Source organism: Natrix helvetica (genome assembly GCF_964273705.1).
Source record: "Natrix helvetica genome assembly, chromosome: 7".
Lineage (NCBI taxonomy): Eukaryota > Metazoa > Chordata > Lepidosauria > Squamata > Natricidae > Natrix > Natrix helvetica.
In genome coordinates this window covers 39,970,377-39,989,895 of record NC_138558.1, presented here as the reverse complement: position 1 = coordinate 39,989,895, position 19,519 = coordinate 39,970,377, and the positions used below count along the sequence as shown (strand labels likewise).

The following is a 19,519-nucleotide window of genomic DNA, read 5'->3' as shown; positions in this document are numbered from 1 at the left end:
ACAGGATGAGCTGCACATATATAATTGTTCTATAAAATATTTCAATAACCTGTGGAAGTCAGGCATACTCTTTTGTGATGCATGGAACAGAATCATTTCTGTTCTCTTCTTTCGCCAGGAAGATATGAGTGGCTGGATGTTTGCATCTATAAATAGCTACTTTATGTCAGCTAGATGCCAATCTTTTTGAAGAGGGTCAGTCCCCAGTTTGTCTTGGTACTAGGCATCATGCAAACCCTAGAAGAAGCATAGAAACCTCCCAGGACTGGATAGGTCATCCCCATTCATAGCAAATTCCATACACCCTGCTCAAAGCATCAAGATCAGTATTTTCTTGAACAATAAGGTAAGTGAGCATATTGTTTCCTGAAATAAATGACATTGATTGTCCTATGAGTGCAATGCTTCAGCTTGCAGAACAAAAGAGGCAATTTACTGTACAGAGGTATTGCAGCATTACCAAGATGGCTCTCTATCTAGATTGTTGCTTATTAATAGAGGTCTACGGTAATTCAGAGATTGATGCCTTACTGATTTTTAGTGGCCCTGTAACAGAAATTGCAAAAGACTTTATTTTTTAAAGGCTGATACAGAAAAAAAGATAACTGAAGTTAATTAAGGATATATCTATAACATTGAAGCAACAAATACACTGATTATGTTGGTAACAAAAAACAAATTAATGATATTTCAACAAAGATGAACGTCTACAGAAAAAATAAGAAGGCCAATCTTCACCCTGTCATGTAATTGGTTTAACAAAACAAAGAAACTGTTGATGCTCTGAGGTGTATATGCAGTGTGGTAGACTATACTTTGTATAATTTGCCAAGAACTGAGATAAAAAATATAGCCTTTGTAAACTTCTGGAGCAGTTTAAATTACAAACTAAATGTACTTGTTGGTATAACATTTAACTATCTTCTCTTTTTCTAGTAAGACTTTTTTTTCTGATCACAACAATGCTCTCACATTCTGACATGATCAAAGAAAGAAAACAGCAAGCATCAGACATCATGAAGGAGATCCAGCGAAATGGTACATAGTTAAATACCTGCTACCATGCTAGTGTCACATCTAATCTTTCTGTTTAGTCTTACAGCAATATTTCTCCTATAGTTTTCCCTCTGTGTATGTTGCCAAAAATAATCTCATGCAGCTATTGCGCTGCCTATGGTCACGAATCCTTTTGTAATGGCTTCTTTTCATTTGAAAGCTATTTTCAGATGAACAACTGTTGTGGAGGAATGAAGTAACTCAACAGCTGATGCATATTCTGCCTAGAATTGAGTTTTGGAATATTTTTTGAGGAGAGGCTAATGTCTGGATACTGTATTATAGAATTCCTTGGGAAAACGTTTCCATCTTTGACTTAAAACTATCTTTAAGGGTGCAAACTTATAAAATTTTAAATTAAAAAGCAAATTATATGCAATGTTATATTTCAGTCTCCACCTTCTCCATTCAAGCAAGTTTGTATTCATATCCAACCACACAAGGCATACTTCCCAAATAATTTATTTTAAGAAATATTTTGCAACAAAATCTTCTGAATTCTGAAAGTCTTTGGCTGATCAAAGCAAAGAATGACACAACCTTCAACTGACTGTAATGCTATTTTATAGGATGTATGTACCTCAAAATAAATAGTTCAAATATTACTCTTCCTTCTGATGCTAAAAAACAGAACTGAGGTTTGATTTTGGAACTTGTCCTAAAACATACGTGCACATGTTCAAACAGAAATGAATATACCTGTCCATTCAAATTTCAAAAATTTCTTACCTTTCTTCAAGACTGTCAAAGTTACTGTGGGAATTTAATCTTTAGACACAAAACAAAAAAAGTTACATCTGCATTACAAGTGAAACTGAATCTTATAATTTAAAATATTATAATTTCTAAACTAAAAATAAGTTATCTCTGTTATATTTCTCTAAAAAATTAAAATAATTTGTTGTCTGCAAGGTTAAAATTTTATCTAGGGCAACCAGCTCGTGTCTCAGTTCCTAAGGTTTTTTTTAAATATCAGTGGTAGTTTTTAAACAAACCTGGGGTCCATGCTAGATGTGATATAGAAGACCTGGAATCATATTTTTCGATTCAGTATGATATGATAAAATGATGCTGGTAATGTGATTTTCCATCTTCCCAAATTCCATACCATTTTACATGACAGTATTTTAATGTAAGAATTCCATGTATACTTGTAAGGTTTAGATTGGTGGGTAGATTATAAAATATTACGAAAGTTTCCACTGCATCAGATATATTATAATTAAATTTTATAAACAACTCTTCATTTGTTCATTTCACCTCACTAGCAGGTTTTTAAGATGATGAGAAAAAGTATACTTTACAACATCCACATTCTAATGTGGAACTTTAATAAATAATCCCACTAGCCAAATTCACCCTTCCAATCCTTTCATTGCAGAACAGAAATACTACAACAGAAGTAGTACAACTAGAAGGGAGACAAATTCACATATTTTCTGCTAGTGCTCTCTGGATGCGGAATTGTTTTTAAGCCTAATGTAAGAACAATAATGGGCGTTTAATAAATTTTGGGCCAATTTTGATCCAGGAAAACAGTTTACCAGAGTAAAATCAAAATGTTGTCATTTTCCACATTTTCATTCAGGAGGGAAACACGAATGAAGGATATATTAATAGCATTTTAAGTCTGCATGCAAAACCTGGTTAAGTCTGTATATTGTGCAAACTGAGGCTCATCATGTTTTCATATTATAAGTCCTAAACATCCCTAAAGAGTTTGTATACTGCAATAAAATACATTACATTGGACAATAGGTCAACCCGTAATAAAAATTGCATATTTTCGCTTTAGAATATTAGCCATGATAAAGAGAATGTTTTTTTTTAAAAATCATTCATTTCAATATCCACAAATACCCTTGTAGCAGTCAATGGCTTTTCAAACAGTCCATTATCCTGCTGATGAAACCTATGTCTCTAGAAATATACAACTATCCTCTTAGAGTTTGGCCCCAACAATTGGTTATATACTTCTGAATGTAAAATTCCATAGGACATACATTTCTATAGCCAGTGATGGACCTTTATAGCCAGTGATGGACCTTTCCTCCATGACATTCTTGCATCTCCTATACCTTGAATCCTACTGGTGTGGATATATGTAATTATGATTTTGATGTATATTAGCAATAATTTGATATCATTGAAAAGAACAGATTTCATGAATATAAGCAGCAGCCTTGTTACTATTTTCTCTCTCAAATTACAGGTTCCAGCCTTGCCATAATTGCCTTCTATACCTTTAACATGATATATTGTTGCAAAGACAATATCTTATTTTATTCGTCTCTCTAAAGGTAGTCTTTTGAATTGGGATTTATCCGAAAGCGGTCAGTCAGCTTTATTAGTGGGGGAAAAATAATCTACCATTGTAATTGACTTTATTGCCATATTAATCATACCAATGATTTGGAGAATTCACATAGAAATATGTTTTCTTTTGTAGAATCCCCTCAAATGGATCTTGGAAAAAAGGTTAGCATCCCCAGGGATATCATGCTGGAAGAACTATCACTACTCAGTAATCGAGGAGCAAGGCTGTTCAAAATGCGGCAAAAGAGATCTGACAAATACACATATGAAAATCTTCATTTTTTATCTAGCAAACCAAGAAATGTGAGTATTTCATTTAGTTTTCAGTTATAAGGCAGCATGAGAGTCCTAGCAAAATTCCTAAACTCAGTAAAGCTGATTGATTTTGTACTTAATTTTTCAAAATACTATTTAGTAACTGGTGAGTTTCTAGATTTAGTCATTTGACTTTGCTCCAAGTGTCAGAAAGTAGATTGATTTATAGGCATCACATTACTTTGAAAGGATTTCCTATAGTTTTAAGGACATTTAATTCAAAATAATGGTCAACAGTAAAAAAAGACTATTCACCATCACCAAACTTGAGTACAGTTACTTGCCAAGTAAGCATCTAGTTTAATCCTTTGATCATAGACTGAATCCTTGGAACTCTATAGATGAATCACAAAAATGCTAGCACATCTTTTTGTATGCACTCATTATTTCAGGGAAGATCAGCATGGCTGATCTTTCTGCCTGAAGAAAAGAAACATTATCTTTCCCGTTACAAAATATTATTCTTTGCATACTTCGAAATTCAATCTCACTAAGCAGAAGCAAACACTGAAGCAAAAATGTGAGGACTGAGACCACAAATGAGAAACAGATGCACTTTGATTTCATAATAAATTGTAGATAGTCTTACATCTTTGAGCTTCTTTACAAGCATATTCTGGGACTGAATTCTATATTTTGCTGGGATAATCCTTGAATCCAGCATTTACATTTTTTAATAGTAATTTTATTAAACATTACAATTACAAAGCTAAAAGCTAATACAAGCTAAAAGAATAAAAAGAAAAACAGAAAGTTCAGAAAAGAAAAATATAGGAAATTAGAAAGAAAAAAATAAGAATATATAAAGAAATGATTTCCCCCCTTCATCATAACAAGTATAAATAATGTTAGTAACTTATTGCCTTATTTTAAAATACAATAAATGATCTCTTCTCGTATTCAATCTTTTATCTATAAATCAAGGGCTACTGTATATAAAATATTTTATGTTGCATTAACTTTTTATTTAAGATCAAAATAAAATTAAATATCATTTTAAGTAAACTTTCACTTATTTAAAAAAATATGACATTGAACTTTTATTATTGCAAATCCAGATAAATAATTAATACCATTTTAATAAAATTACTTCCAATAAAAATGTACTGACGGCCTAGGAACCATAACTGATTCTTTCAATATTAATAATTATGGAATTTCAAGCAGAAAGTGCCAGGTGAAAAAAGTCCGTATTTTTAAAAAATGCCTTTATTGAATAAATTAAGAAGCACTCACATACTTCAAACTCATTTGATCAAGGCAATATCATTAAGAGAGGAATAGCTGACCTTCTAAAAATTGGCTAGATTATTTCCAAAATTCTGAACTTTTGGGAAATTTTTTCAGCTCTCAGATGAATATTTGTGGGGGGGGCTGTAACCCTACAATCTAAAATCATCTATACTTGGTATGAAGGAATCAGAGAATCAGGGAACAGGGGTTCATTCTCCAGCTGATCCCAATTATCTCCCTGTGCGTTTTAAAGAAGTAAGTTTTTAGAAATAAGTTCAAGAGTTTAATGATGATTGTTCCAAACTAATGAGACAGCAATGCTAACCCTAATGCATTAGGGGTTTTATGATTGTGGTATGATTGTCACTGCTCTCTCTCCCTCTCCCTCTCCCTCTCCCTCTCTTTCTCTCTCTTCCCCCCTCTCTCTCTGTGTATGCTTTCCCAATGAACTATACCTGCAATGGCCCAATTGAAGAAGCATTTCCTTTACTTTTTAAAACTCTGATGCCCATATTTTAATAATTTCGCTTAATCTAGGAATTCTAAAAATGAAAGCTGAATCGGTGTCAGCCTTTCAATTGAAGACTTGTTTTTAAATCTTCCGTTTCTTCGTGTTTCAGTTTTTCCCCTTATCCATGGAAAAATGTACTTTAATAGTCTTGTATGTAACAATCTTTTCATTTCAATGAAGCTAAAATTAGCATCTGACGTTTTAGAGAGCTCTAATTCTATGTTAACAAAACAACGATTAAGGTTTGGGATGCACTATTGGAACTAATGAGCCAGTAGAAAGAGTGGATAATCCTAGCCTGCCTTTAATCTTCATGCAGCAGCCAAGAACTAAGGTTATTATTATGATTGCCAATTGAGACAATGTTGGGAAAATTCTTTATGGATATGATGTTGAATAAATTAAAATCAATAGAAATGTGCTACTTTTTAAAGCCAAATGTAACTCTCCAGCTGCATTGGAACTATAATTGTGTAAAAGGCATGGTAACAACTTTTCAGTTTTCATAAGTGTTGACATTTCCTTGCTTAGATCTTTATATTAGACTTCTCATAAATGGGATATGTGAGATGTCAAAATGAATTTCCCAGTATCTTTTTCTTAGACAAAAGCAAACTCTGGGGAGTAATTTTGGATCAGGGCATAATAATGTGAAAGGGGCAGTGCATGTATGTTTTTTGCCTTTAATGTTTAATATATGTTAACTTCAAGAGAGTAATTTCAATCACGTCCTTGGTATACAGAAAATAGACCTATTCTCAATAACCTGGCTCCAAATTGAATCAGACCACTTACAACTGCTTTTAGCAGAATATCAGGGGTTGGTTGCTGGGGGTTTGCACGGGTTCGGGAGATCCTCTAGCGAAGATTCTGCACGGTTTGGTGAACCCCCAAATCCCACTCCTGGCTGGGGCCACCCCACTCTGCCCCTGCCACCCCACCCCTCCCAGGAGTCTCCACATGGCCCGTTCATCATGCCAGATAAGTGCAGGGCCCGCATGGAGGCTCAGTGAGGGGGGGAAAGTGGGCCTACTGCAGGTTCCAATCTGAAAACTGCTTCCCCCAAGCTCCACCTTCTGGAGACCCACCAATCCGGAAATGGGCCTCTGGAACCTGGGGAAAGTAGTTTTCATTCTCCCAGAGGCTCGAGGAAAGCCTCCGGAGCCTTGGAAGAGCAAAAAACGCCCCCCCATGGTGCAGTAAGCCAACTAGGCCACACCCACCATGGCCACACCCACCCAGCAACAGGGCAGTGAACCCGTTGCTGGAATGTTTGAAGCCCACCCCTGAGAATGATATTTTAAGAATCTATGTTACCTTTGCATTATATTTAGTCTGGACTTCAATTGTTGGAAAATGTAAACTCCCTGATACATAAAAGAAGTAAAAACTTCTGATCAGATTAGCTTGAGCAGTCAAGAATCCAATACCTCACTGAAACCACTGGGTGGTTCTCTCATTTCACCTATTAGTGATTTTGTAGTTTCTCTAAGAAAAAGGTCCTAAAACAGAGCTATTGGTTATGCTATTCTGACAGACATTTCATTCAGAAAATTCTTGATAAACTTATTTGCTTAGAGCACTAGAAGCCTAACATTCTCAGCATGTCAGATAATTTTCATTGCAGGTTTGAAAGTCAATTAAAACCCTTGCACCTCCCCCCACACCCCAGCATCCATTAAACATGAGTAGTAATAAACCAGTTCATCCAGAGGTTGTGCAGCTTATTTCATAGTCACTCATGTACAAAAAAAGGAGGAGGCAAAAATGGCTAGAAAGCAATGAAAAAGACCAGCTACACTATCACGTTTCCAGTTATGGAAAGCTGACTAGCCAAGAAACACTCTGGCATCTCTCTTAAATGGCATTTGCAGTTAATAGATGTAATTCTTATTCCTATTCAATTATAGCGCAATGAGATCATACAGTGTGTCCAATTGGATGCTCATGGCATGGAACCTAGTCATCTAAATGCACCAATGACACCTCCTAATACGCCTGATCCAAGGGGTCCACCCAATCCTGAAACTATTGCCCCAGGTAAGCTATTGCACAGCTTCTATATTAAACAATCTTTTAAAAATCGCAAAGAATTAATAAGTTTTAGGGCAGTGATGGCGAATCTTTTAGGTACTGAGTGCCCAAAGTGCACGTGCACACCCAAACTGCAAGGTGTGGGTGCATGCATACGCATGCACACCCTGCACATGCAAGCTTCCCATTCATGCATCTCTGCCCAAACGGCTAGGCGCAGGCATTTGCACACCCATGCCTGCACATGCACGGCAGAGACCCAAAGACCAGCTGGCCAGAGGCATGCGTGCATGCGCGACAGAGACCCGAAACAGAGCTGGAGCAATGGCGCGTATGCCTACAGAGAGGGCTCTGCCTGCCATCTTCAGCACCTGTGCCATAGGTTCGCCACCACTGCTCTAGGATAACTAATCTTAAATACCACTCCAGAAAGATGATGACATGTCTATATTCACATCAAAAGGATGCAGGTGAATCGTAATACTTACTGTGAGAGGAATGCAACTTTCATATCCAACAATTAAGGATTGTTCTACAGTTGAAATAAACAAAACATCCTGATTTTGTTTATAGGATAGTATTCCAACTAGCTGTCTCAGTGATGCAATTACTAGTATAGCTATATAATAGATAAAATAGCAAACCTACAATGAAACTGGGATAGAAACATTCCAGTTAGGATATTTTACAGGTACTGTAAATAAAACGTTTGGACTAGCATTTAAACAAATCAATCACAGTGCTTTCTTAAGAAACTCTGAGAAGAATTATAGTTCCACGTGGAACTATATTTTATTCTTCAGTCTTTTGTACTTTTAAAGTTTATTTATTTTTATATTGACTTTTTTTTATAAATAACTCAAGGCAGCAAATATACATAATACACCTTTTTCCTCCTATTTTCACCACAACAGTCCTGTGAGATGGGTTGGGCTGAGGGAGTATGATTGGCTTTCATGCCTAAGGCGGGACCAGAACTCAGTCTCCTTAGTTTCTAGGCCAGCATCTAAAACAATAAATGGAAATGCAGCATGTCAATATGCTTGCCTCCTGGAGTAGTAGGTGCTCCATCACTGAAAGTTTTAAGAAGAAACTAGACATCCATTTGTCTGAAATGGTATAGGATCTCCAGCTTGACAGTGGTTGGACTAGAAGACCTCTAAGGTCCCCTCCAACTCTGTTATTCTAATTTTTCTAATATAATAGAAGAGTGTAAATAGTCTTCAACTTACAGTCACAATGGAGCCCAATATTTCAATTGTAAGTAATTGCAGTTGTAAGTGGATGCTCAATTGTTAACTAATTTGTAAATTTACATGTCTATGAAGTCTTCACAGTAGAAATGATTATTCTGTGTGGGTGGGAGAGGACGGCACAATAATATGTTAAAAATATATTATGCATATTTTAAAAATACAATCATTCTAAAACAACAAGGTTATTTGAGGAAAGAGTTTTGACTCTTCCCTTGCATATTGTAGATTGTCTGGAAGATTTTGATTTAGTTGGATGTTTATTTTAAGCTTGTTTGGATTAGAATTTAGTATGATGACACTTCATGCAGCTTGCCTTGATAAATGTCAGATATTGTCATAATTTAAAAATCAGATATTTTAGAGTTAAGAGAAGTCACAGAGCATTCTTCATGAATAAGAAAGCTATATAAAGCTATCATTGTTTTGTTCTTGTTGCCGTTACTGATAGGATCTTTCTAGATGGACACAGCACCAATGTTATCATGTTTAGCTAGTATATACAGGTTTTGAATCAAATAAAAAGATTTAAAGGAATCTTTATGAGAGTGTTACTGAGGATAATTTAATTTTCTGGCAGCAAAAACACTTTCTGCTGGCGTATTTAAAAACTTCTTCCTGTAAGAAAATGTGTTTTATTTATTCGGAGACATCAAGACACAAAGAACCTTTTTCTTACCATTTGGAAAACATGAGCTGTCTAATTTGTAAGAAATACATTATAAAATGATCATAGTCTTTTTTCCTGAGTGCCGCATAATGGATTTGACTCAAAGGAGATTTATTTAATTAAAGCTGGAACTGTCATCACAATTTCCTGAAATTGCACACTATTGAACACAGCTTGACTTACTGCTGAATAAATATTGATAGTGTATGTACATGCACACAATCATGGGACCGACTGTATTCTCATACCAGTTGCAGCTTATTGTTGTTCTTAAACAATAACATTTCCATTAAATAGCCAGGGGGAACTTGCTTTAAATAATGGGAGGCTACATAAAATATATTGCCTTGAATCATTGCAGGAATCCAGTTCCAAGACAGTGACTCTTGACTCAAAAAAATGAGCTACACCACTCCCAGATGATGAATCAATCCAGTCAGCTGCTTCACTCCATTTGCCCATCCTGTTCTAACACTGAGGCACATTGTTGATCCATAGTATTGCTTCACTGAAGTAAAATGCCCCCATATATCTGTACAGCCCTAGTTCTTATTACAAGTTTGTCTCCCCTTCCCACAGTTTAAATCTTCACACATATTTTCTTAAAATAATAAGCTAATAAGGTCTTCTTGACTTTAACTGGTTCAAGTGGATTATATCTTCTACTAGCTGATAATTCGGTATTGCCCGGGTATTTATTTATCCCAATCCTCTATTAGACAGGAAAAGGAATGAATTATAAGTGGCAATGTAAGTGTGGAATGGGCTGTACTCCCTCCTTCCATTAACGTCACCGCAATTCCTGAGGAGGCAATGGCAAGAGCAATTTCTCCCTGCACCCTGATTTTGGAGACAATTAAGTTAGTTAAAAATGTTTTCCCTGTGCCCCCAGAGGCATCAAGAAAAATGATACCACTGTTGAAATGTCCGGACCAAACATAATTTCTAATGTTGGATTTTCCCCCCTACCAAAGAGAGCCCCCTTCTGGAGTACCGTGAAACTGTTACCATGGCAACTCCATTGCGCTGAAGTCATTTTACAGCAGTGCAGTAGAATCCATTTTAAAGCACAACAGGCTGTATCTTAACAGAACACACACCCTGAGGTGTTAGGGGTATCTTACCCCAACAGTATTTTTTTCCGGAGAGTAAGTCGTCTATGTACCAAATTTGGTTGAAATTGCTCGAGACTTTCCAGAGTTACAGTATGCTGGAACACACGAACACACACACACACACATTTAGATAGATAGATAGATAGATAGATAGATAGATAGATAGATAGATAGATAGATAGATGATAGATATAGATAGATAAAATTTGCTTGTCACTTTATTTTTAAAATCCTTTTATTTCGTAACCTACTTTAAAACTATGTTGTGAAGGGGAGTGATGTTGCAAAGACAGCTAATTAGTGTGCGCCCGACTTCTGCTCGAAATTAGCCAAGCTGGTTTCTCCTGATCTGAGTCCTTCAGGGTAGGTTGCTCATTTGACTGACATACTGCTCCACAATTCCTTGACTGCTCAAGTTATATATAGCCATCTGTACCTGCATTACTGAAGATGTTTAAATTATTATAGGGAGGCCACAGCTAAATCTTGCAGGGGGTGGAGAGTTAATGTTTACAAGCTTTGAACCTAACACCTTGACTTTTGTCTTTTTGCACCCATCCTTTCCAAATATGATTTTTCTTCATAATGCCCGGTACATAATACATCATTTGTAAAACCAAATGGTTATTTCCAGAGCAAAGACACTGATATTCAACAGGAATACTTCAAAGATACAGAACACAGAATATGACCTAAAGCTACCTATTTTTAAAATATTATTAAAATGTAATTATAATGTTGTGTCGGACAGTGGTGGGTTACAAATATTTTTACTATCGGTTCAGGCGCGCTCCTGCACACGTGTGCATGCGCAGAAGTGTGCGGGCAGGTGGGCAGGGCCTCCCGTCGCTGCTACTACAGGTTTGGCTGAACTGGGAGCAACCCACCACTGGAGTCGGAGACACTGGAGATGTATTAACAATGAATTCTCCAAATGTATTGGGAAACTGCTATTATCAAATTCAGATGTGTTGGTATCCTCCTTCTACTAAAGGTTACTCTGGACCTTTGAAGATAATTCCTCCTGAGAAGTTCAACACTACATCTGTACCAAAATACTATCAATCACCTTGGATTGAGGCCATCAGTAATGACCCTGAGCTGCTGGAAGCTTTGTATCCTAAATTGTTTAAGCCAGAAGCAATACCAGAACTACCCAGCTTTAAGAGCTTTAACAGGTAATTTTGAACAATCGCCAAATATCATCAAATGCAGAAAACAACAGCATGAAGAAAATGAATGTGGGTTTTAAGATGTGAATGTAAGGAAGCTTATAAGGGGATTGCAATTATTAGTGTTCCTTTAGATGGATTCATCAGAAGCCTAGAGCCCTTAACAGTAGTTTCTAGTTTACATAAGAACTGGATCACCAGAGGCTTTTCCATGCCATACCATGACCAAGCAACACTTTATAGGAATTTGACAAGCATGTCTAGGAAAGCAATAAAGAGAGGGAACAATGTAATTTAATTTAGCCACCCAATGTCATTGAGAATTGGGCAACATATACATTTATTTAATTTATTGTAATTCATACTGAAGGCAAACTGATCTAATTTTGTCTTTTCAACTCAACACATTAACTGAAACAGTTTTAATTCAAAACTTTATTTCAAAGCTTGCATATAGCTAACTGTATTCACACTGGGCTAAATCTATACAAAAATGTTTCTCCAGTATTCATGAAAATAATTATACAAGATATTAAATCATTGAAAAATCCATTAATATAAGGCTTCACAGAATAGAATAGAATAGAATAGACCAGACCAGACCAGAATTCTTTATTGACCAAATGTGATTGGACATATAAGGAATGTGTCTCCAGTGCATAAGCTGTACAGGTGAAATTCGAAAAATTAGAATATAGTGCAAAAGTTCATTTATTTCAGTAATGCAACTTAAAAAGTTAAACTAAACTACGAGACGAACTCATTACATGCAAAGCAAGCCGTGATTTGTCATAATTGTGATTATTATGGCTTGCAGCTAATGAAAACCTCAAATCCACAATCTCAGAAAATTAGAATATTGTGAAAAGGTGCAATACTCTAGGCTCAAAGTGTCCCACTCTAATCAGCTAATTAAGCCATAACACCTGCAAAGGGTTCTTGAGCCTTTAAATGGTCTCTCAGTCTGGTTCAGTAGGAAAGACTGCTGACCTGACAGTTGTGCAGAAAATCATCATTGACACTCTCCATAAGGAGGGAAAACCTCAAAAGGTGATTGCAAAGTTGGATGTTCCCAAAGTGCTGTACCAAAGCACATTAATAGAAAGTTATGTGGAAGGGAAAAGTGTGGAAGAAAAAGGTGCACAAGCAGCAGGGATTGCCGCAGCCTGGAGAGGATTGTCAGGAAAAGGTCATTCAAAAGTGTTGGGGACTTTCACAAGGAGTGGACTGAGGCTGCAGTCAGTGCATCAAGAGCCACCACACACAGACGGATCCTGGCCATGGGCTTCAAATGTCGTATTCCTCCTATCAAGCTGCTCCCGAACAACAAATATCAGAAGCATCTTACTTGGGCTAAAGAAAAACAGACCTGGTCTGTTGCTCAGTGGTCCAAAGTCCTTTTTCTGATGAGAGCAACTTTTGCATCTCATTTGGAAACCAAGGACCCAGAATATGGAGGAAGAATGGAGAGGCACACACTGCAAGATGCTTGAAATTCAGTGTGAAGTTTCCACAGCCTGTGTTGATTTGGGGAGCCATGTCATCTGCTGGTGTTGGTCCAGTGTGCTTCATTAAGTCCAGGGTCAACGTAGCTGTCTACCAGGAGATTTTGGAGCACTTCATACTTTCTTGCGCAGACGAGCTTTATGGGGATGCTGACTTCATTATCCAGCAGGACTTGCCACCTGCCCACACTGCCAAAAGCACCAAAACCTGGTTCAATGGGATTACTCTGGTTGATTGGCCAGCAAACTTGCCTGACCTGAACCCCAGAGAGCAGCAGTTCCCAACCTGTGGGTCACGACCCCTTTGGGGGTCAAATGACCCTTTCACAGGGGTCGCCTAGGTTGTGGCATTAGGAAGGTTGAGACCCACTGCCATAGAGAATCTATGGGGCATTGCCAAGAGAAAGATGAGAGACATGAGACCGAACAATGCAGAAGAGCTGAATGCCACTATTGAAGCATCCTGGTCTTCCATAACACCTCAGCAGTGCCATAGGCTGATACAGCTTCCATGACATGCCACATTGAGGCAGTAATTGCTGCAAAAGGGGCCCAAACCAAGTGCTGAGTACATATACATGCTTATGCTTTTCAGAGGTCTGAAGTTGTTCTATGTACAATCCTTGTTTTATTGATTGCATGTAATATTCTAATTTTCTGAGATTGTGGATTTGGGGTTTTCATGAGCTGTACACCATAATCATCACAATTATGACAAATCACGGCTTGAACTATCTTGCTTTGCATGTAATGAGTCTATCTCATATATTAATTTCATCTTTTAAGTTGCATTACTGAAATAAATGAACTTTTGCACGATATTCTAATTTTTTGAGTTTCCCCTGTACATATAAACAGCAAGTAATAGGTCATAGATCATAGTCATAGTTACAATTACAATCAATATGCATGTATAGTTGGAGAACTAGGCATCAAAGTATACATAAATTACAGTAGAAGGAGAAATTCAGGAAACTTGAAATTGACATACACAGTACACCATTCTTTAAGTATAAAGATATTCCTAGTTTACTGGCTGCTCATAGTGACTGTTTAAAGTTTTAATAGTGCTGGAAAAAAAGGATTTGCAACCAGTCATGCTATTGCAGTGTTCTTGCAATCATGCAATCACAATTCAGGCATTGAACAATTGTTGTGCATTTATGATGGTTCCAGCATCCTTCAATCACATGATCACCATCTTCACCATTCACAACAGGCTTGTGACAAATGAAATTAGTGGGTAAACCAGAAAGTAGTTGCAAATCGCCATAATGTGACATTACACTTAAGTGATTTGCTTCATGACGGCAGTTGGAACTGATGTTATAAGCCGGTACAGTCTTGTGATGTTTCACTTTAAGACATCATTTAGCGATAGTTTCAGTCCCCATTGAGGTTGGTAAGTGAGGTAACCTTGTATTCACATTTCAAATGCCAATTGCTAGGGAACACCAATTAAAAGAGAAGTAGACTTTTCCATTATTTATCCCTAGGAGTTATTTATGATACTGCCTGGGTTATATGAGGTATGATACTGCTGCTACATCTATTAATGACCTCATATTTAAGGAATTTGTCCAGTCTTTTACAGCTGACTAAATTGGTGATCTTCATCACATCTGATGACAATTAATTCTATAGTTAAACTATTCATTGTATAAAAAGTATTTCCTTTACAAACAACCCTGGAAGAAACACAAAATCTGTCTTGCCCGTGTGAATGACATGATCCCCCTTGTGACTTTACATCATGCTGATTCCCACAGCAGCCTTCACCTTCATGTTAATCTCCACATATTTCATTTCAATGAATGATCCAAATTCTAATCCTACCCACATTTTCTGTACTTGGCTAATTTTATATACTTCTATCATATCATCCCTTATCCAATTCACCCGTTACCCAAATCCTTTATGTAATTTATGTGGTGATGAATTGCTGCTTATAAGTATTTTGGTCATGCCCCTTTTTCATATTTTCTCATTCTGTAATATCTTCTCTGTGATATGAATAGATATACATTTTCCTAAATGAAACCTCACCATATATTTATATAAATATATTTCCATATTCCACAGTTGACCCTAACATATGCTAAACATCCATTTGCTCTTCTTAAAAAAAAAACAGTCACTCTTCCCATCATCACTTTAATGCAGGGGTGTCCAAACCTGGGAACTTTAAGACTTGTGGACTTCAACTCCCAGAATTCCCCAGCCAGCATGGCTGGCTGGGGAATTCTGGGAGTTGAAGTCCACAAGTCTTAAAGTTCCCAAGTTTGGACACCCCTGCTTTAATGGAATGGTTAATTTGTTGGGCCAGGAAGGAGTGAGACTGAGGTTCTAGGTCACCCTCAGCCATGGAAACTTCCTGGTTACCTTTGAGCCAGTCACTCTTACACTCCAAAACAGTGCACATTTTGATTTTGTGGGGAAAATATAAGGGGAGGGCATGCACTGTTCAGTAATCTACTATTCACTATCTTGAGCTCCAGGTGGAAAAACTGAATGTGCAGTTCTTGGCACTCTGTAATCATGTTATCCAGTTGAAATGTCTGCAAACAAACAACCAAACTCAGGGAGCACTAAAACCTCTACAGTTCAACTCAGCTACAGATAATCTCTTTTATTCCCCCCCCCCCAAATTAAACATAATGCTCACAAACAAAAACAAACAACCCCTGGAAAAAACACATCTTGCCCATACGACATGATCCCCTTCAGACTTTACATAACAATCATGATTCCCACTGCAATCTTCACCATCCACAATAAATATTTGTTCAACTATCAAATGGTTGCCGAGGCTCTTTTCTAAAATATATATGTTACTATTTCTTCTCTCCTACTACTTTTATAGATGTGTAGGTTCCATGTAATGGTTATTAAACCATTTTGAAGTTTAGGGATTGAGATGTAATCTTACTTAATTGCCACACATTTTCATATAAAATGGAGACTCAGAATATTGCAATCATTCTTATTCAGCTGTAGAAGGAACTTTGTGCTTTGGTAATAAACTGACTCTTTTGTAATTTTTTTAATTAGATGGTTAGGATTTTTAAACAATCAAAATGGATAAATGCATACAAAATAGAATGAAAGTGTCCTATAAATGCAGCACACATGTTAAGGAGATTGACCACAACCCCCCCCCCCCCCCCAACCATTCATCAGTGAAATTCTAATCTGTAGCTTTTAGCAAAAGTTCTAAATATGTTGACATTGACTCAAAATATTTTGGGAGTGTTTTTATAAAATATCCAGGTTGTGGATCATGTTTATTCATACCCAATATAGTAATGTCATTTATTGAGAGACCGTGTCTGTTTTTAATAGCTTGTAGCTAATGCTGAGTGACTAACACATCATACTCACAAAATACACACAGACAAAACTATCAAAAGGTAATAGTTCACTGCTACAGAAAACAGGAAATAGACACTACATGCTTCTAGCAGCTGGTCAAGACTGGTTTTCTGCTCTGCAAAATATGGCATTCCAAATATTTCTTAAGAAAACTAACCAAAAAATTACAGTTGATTACTAACGATATGATAACACATCAGACTAGGGTTAACACATCATGCTAACTAAACAATTCATGGTTTGCTTAATAAGCCATTTGCATGGAGTCATACAATTTACTGAATCACATGTACAAAACATAGTGGTTAGGCTCATTTAGCATTATCAAACCTGAACTAAAAAAACCTAACTATAGTTAAGGATACTATATGTATAAACCTAGCTAGCATGGACACATCAAACAGATGTATTATCAATAAGGAATCCCTTATTATTTCTTCAGATGCCATCAGAAGTCCTCTTTTATCAGATATTGTAAGGAACTTCTCCAAGGTTAATCAGAATTGGCAGAATAATCTGAGATGTTCATATTATACAACTGTGACAATTAAATATATATATATATATATATATATATATATATATATATATATATATATATATATATATATATATATATATATATATATATATATATATATATATATAATAAACATATATAAATACTATACCTACCTTCGGCCAGGCATGATCCTTCTCTCAAGAGGAATTGCGCAACTTGGGAAAATACAGAATGATATCGATGGATATGATTTCATGATTACTATACATTATAAATGAAAAAAGGCAAAGCTTGTATTGGAAGATTTAAAACAAAAAAATATTCATGTGGAGAACCATAAGTTTTTTCAGTGTTTTTCTCTTACAAAACTAAGACAGGGGAGAAAAACTAAGATAATATCGCTGTTATGTCATTCTCTTAAGAAAAACCATTGTTTTTAACTACACTCATGCTGTCATAAATCTTCTTATGTTTACAACCGTGAGCATAATTGAGCTAATGGTGAGGAAATAAATATCCTATGGGCCCTCATAAAAAATAACTGGGAATGAAAAGTGATTTGGGGAGCCTGTGTGCAAGAAAGTCTCTTAATTAATTTACAATAATACAGTATGGTGAGTTTTTGCTCTTACATCACAGAAACAGTAGGAAATAAACAACCCAATAATGGCTGTGCTGGGTAGGTACTAATGAATCATGACACATATAATGTCATCATGGCTCACTAGTACCCAAGGCTTAAACTTGGAAAACAATATATAATTCAGAAAACATTGTGAAAATTAACTAGGTAAGAATTACACTTTAGTAATAAATTGACAATCTTACAAAATCCCCTTTCTATTTTTTCTATATTTATGTACATTTCCTATTTTGGATATTACAACTTGGAGGGTCAAAGTGAAATGATGTCCCATCAAAGAGTCTATAGCAGGGGTGTCCAAACTTGGGAACTTTAAGACTTGTGGACTTCAACTCCCAGAATTCTCTAGCCAGCCATGCTGGCTGGGGAATTTTGGGAGTTGAAGTCCACAAGTCTTAAAGTTCCCAAGTTTGGACACCCCTGGTCTGTAGAGTCTAAACTGTGAGATCAGTCTCTGAGTGAGTCAGACCCTTCCTTACATCTATATGATGTAATTGCAAGAACATCAAGGACATATATATATATATATATATATATATATATATATATATATATATATATATATATATATATATATATATATATATATATATATATATATATATATATATATATATATATAATCTGAGTTTAATACTGCAGTTGCATGCTCATTGCTATCAAAGAAATATAAAGGCTGACTATATTCCATGCTCCCCATTCAGATTTGGAAATTATCTAAACCAACAAAGCTTTTGTGTTACCTAACTCTTTGTTTGCAACTGTAACAGAACAAGCTCAGATAAAATGACTGAATACAGCTGCAAACATCCGTTTAGTTATCAGGCACAACCACATTGGAATATTTTCACATCTAGCTGTGACAATTCAAAAGGAGCTGGAACGGATTCAGAAGGCAGCTAAAAAGATTTATAGGGCATAAAAAAGTGCTGCTTGTATTGCTTTAGTTTTTTTAATGTATGAGTCATTTGCTGTCACAATAAGTCTTACAACACATTAATTAGAATAAAATTCATCTAACATAAAATTCAGTATTTTTAAAAAATGTATATGCAACAGTAGGTGATATAAAACAGTATTTATCCTATCCATCTTAGATTTAAGCCTAATAAGCGGGATCAAACTGAAGTAAACTAATAATACACTAATAAGCACATCAAACTGAACTAAACTAAGTAATTCAAATCTGCAAATGTGTTCCTGTATCATAATCTGATGGTGGACATGAAACCAGCAGCTACTCTGACAGTACTCTGGATATTAAAACCATAGTGGGAGACCCACATACCAAACCCAACTCAATCTCCATTATTTCTAACAGTGAGGCAGTTCAACAATACGGTGAGTTCTAGTCCAAACGATCCCTAACCTGTTCCAAATGATTCACACAAGATACCAGTCCTGAAGACTGGCAAAAAGCCTGGAATTCATATGAGTGTCCTACTCTTCCAATTCACTTTCATTTCCAAACTGTCTTTAAAATTGTGTTTCTACCACACGCCCATTTCTTCCTTCCTTTGACTGACTGAATTCTTTGATTTTGGGAACTAGACTCTTGTGCTAAGAAAAAAATAGAAACCTCCCCCCCCAAAAAAAAAATCAAGATTTGGGAGAAAATTGGAGTGAGCAGGGAGTGGGGAACACAACTAGCAATTTCTAGAGAAGGGTGTAATAGCCTGCCTGCAGCTATTAGACACCATATTATGTAAATATATATTGTGTTATATATCACAATAACTCCCAACCTTACTGTCAATCCTTGCTGGTCACTTGAAAATATAGGAGCTTTATTTCTTATAGAAAGGGAAGATGATGATCTATC

The 19,519-nt window shown here is 36.1% G+C and overlaps 1 protein-coding gene across 3 annotated transcripts in view; it reads left to right on the top strand.

Annotated features, from left to right (window-relative positions):
• Nucleotides 1–212: 212 nt before the first annotated feature.
• Nucleotides 213–19,519, top strand: part of MYOZ2 (myozenin 2) — a 30,451-nt gene continuing 11,144 nt past the window's right edge. For all 3 annotated transcript variants that reach the window (XM_081959573.1, XM_081959574.1, XM_081959572.1), the window contains exons 1-5: nt 213–346; nt 937–1,038; nt 3,506–3,675; nt 7,342–7,471; nt 11,498–11,681. In XM_081959573.1, coding sequence (XP_081815699.1) covers nt 963–1,038; nt 3,506–3,675; nt 7,342–7,471; nt 11,498–11,681 — 560 coding nt within the window. In that variant the 5' untranslated portion in view covers nt 213–346; nt 937–962. The remainder of the gene's footprint in view (nt 347–936; nt 1,039–3,505; nt 3,676–7,341; nt 7,472–11,497; nt 11,682–19,519) is intronic.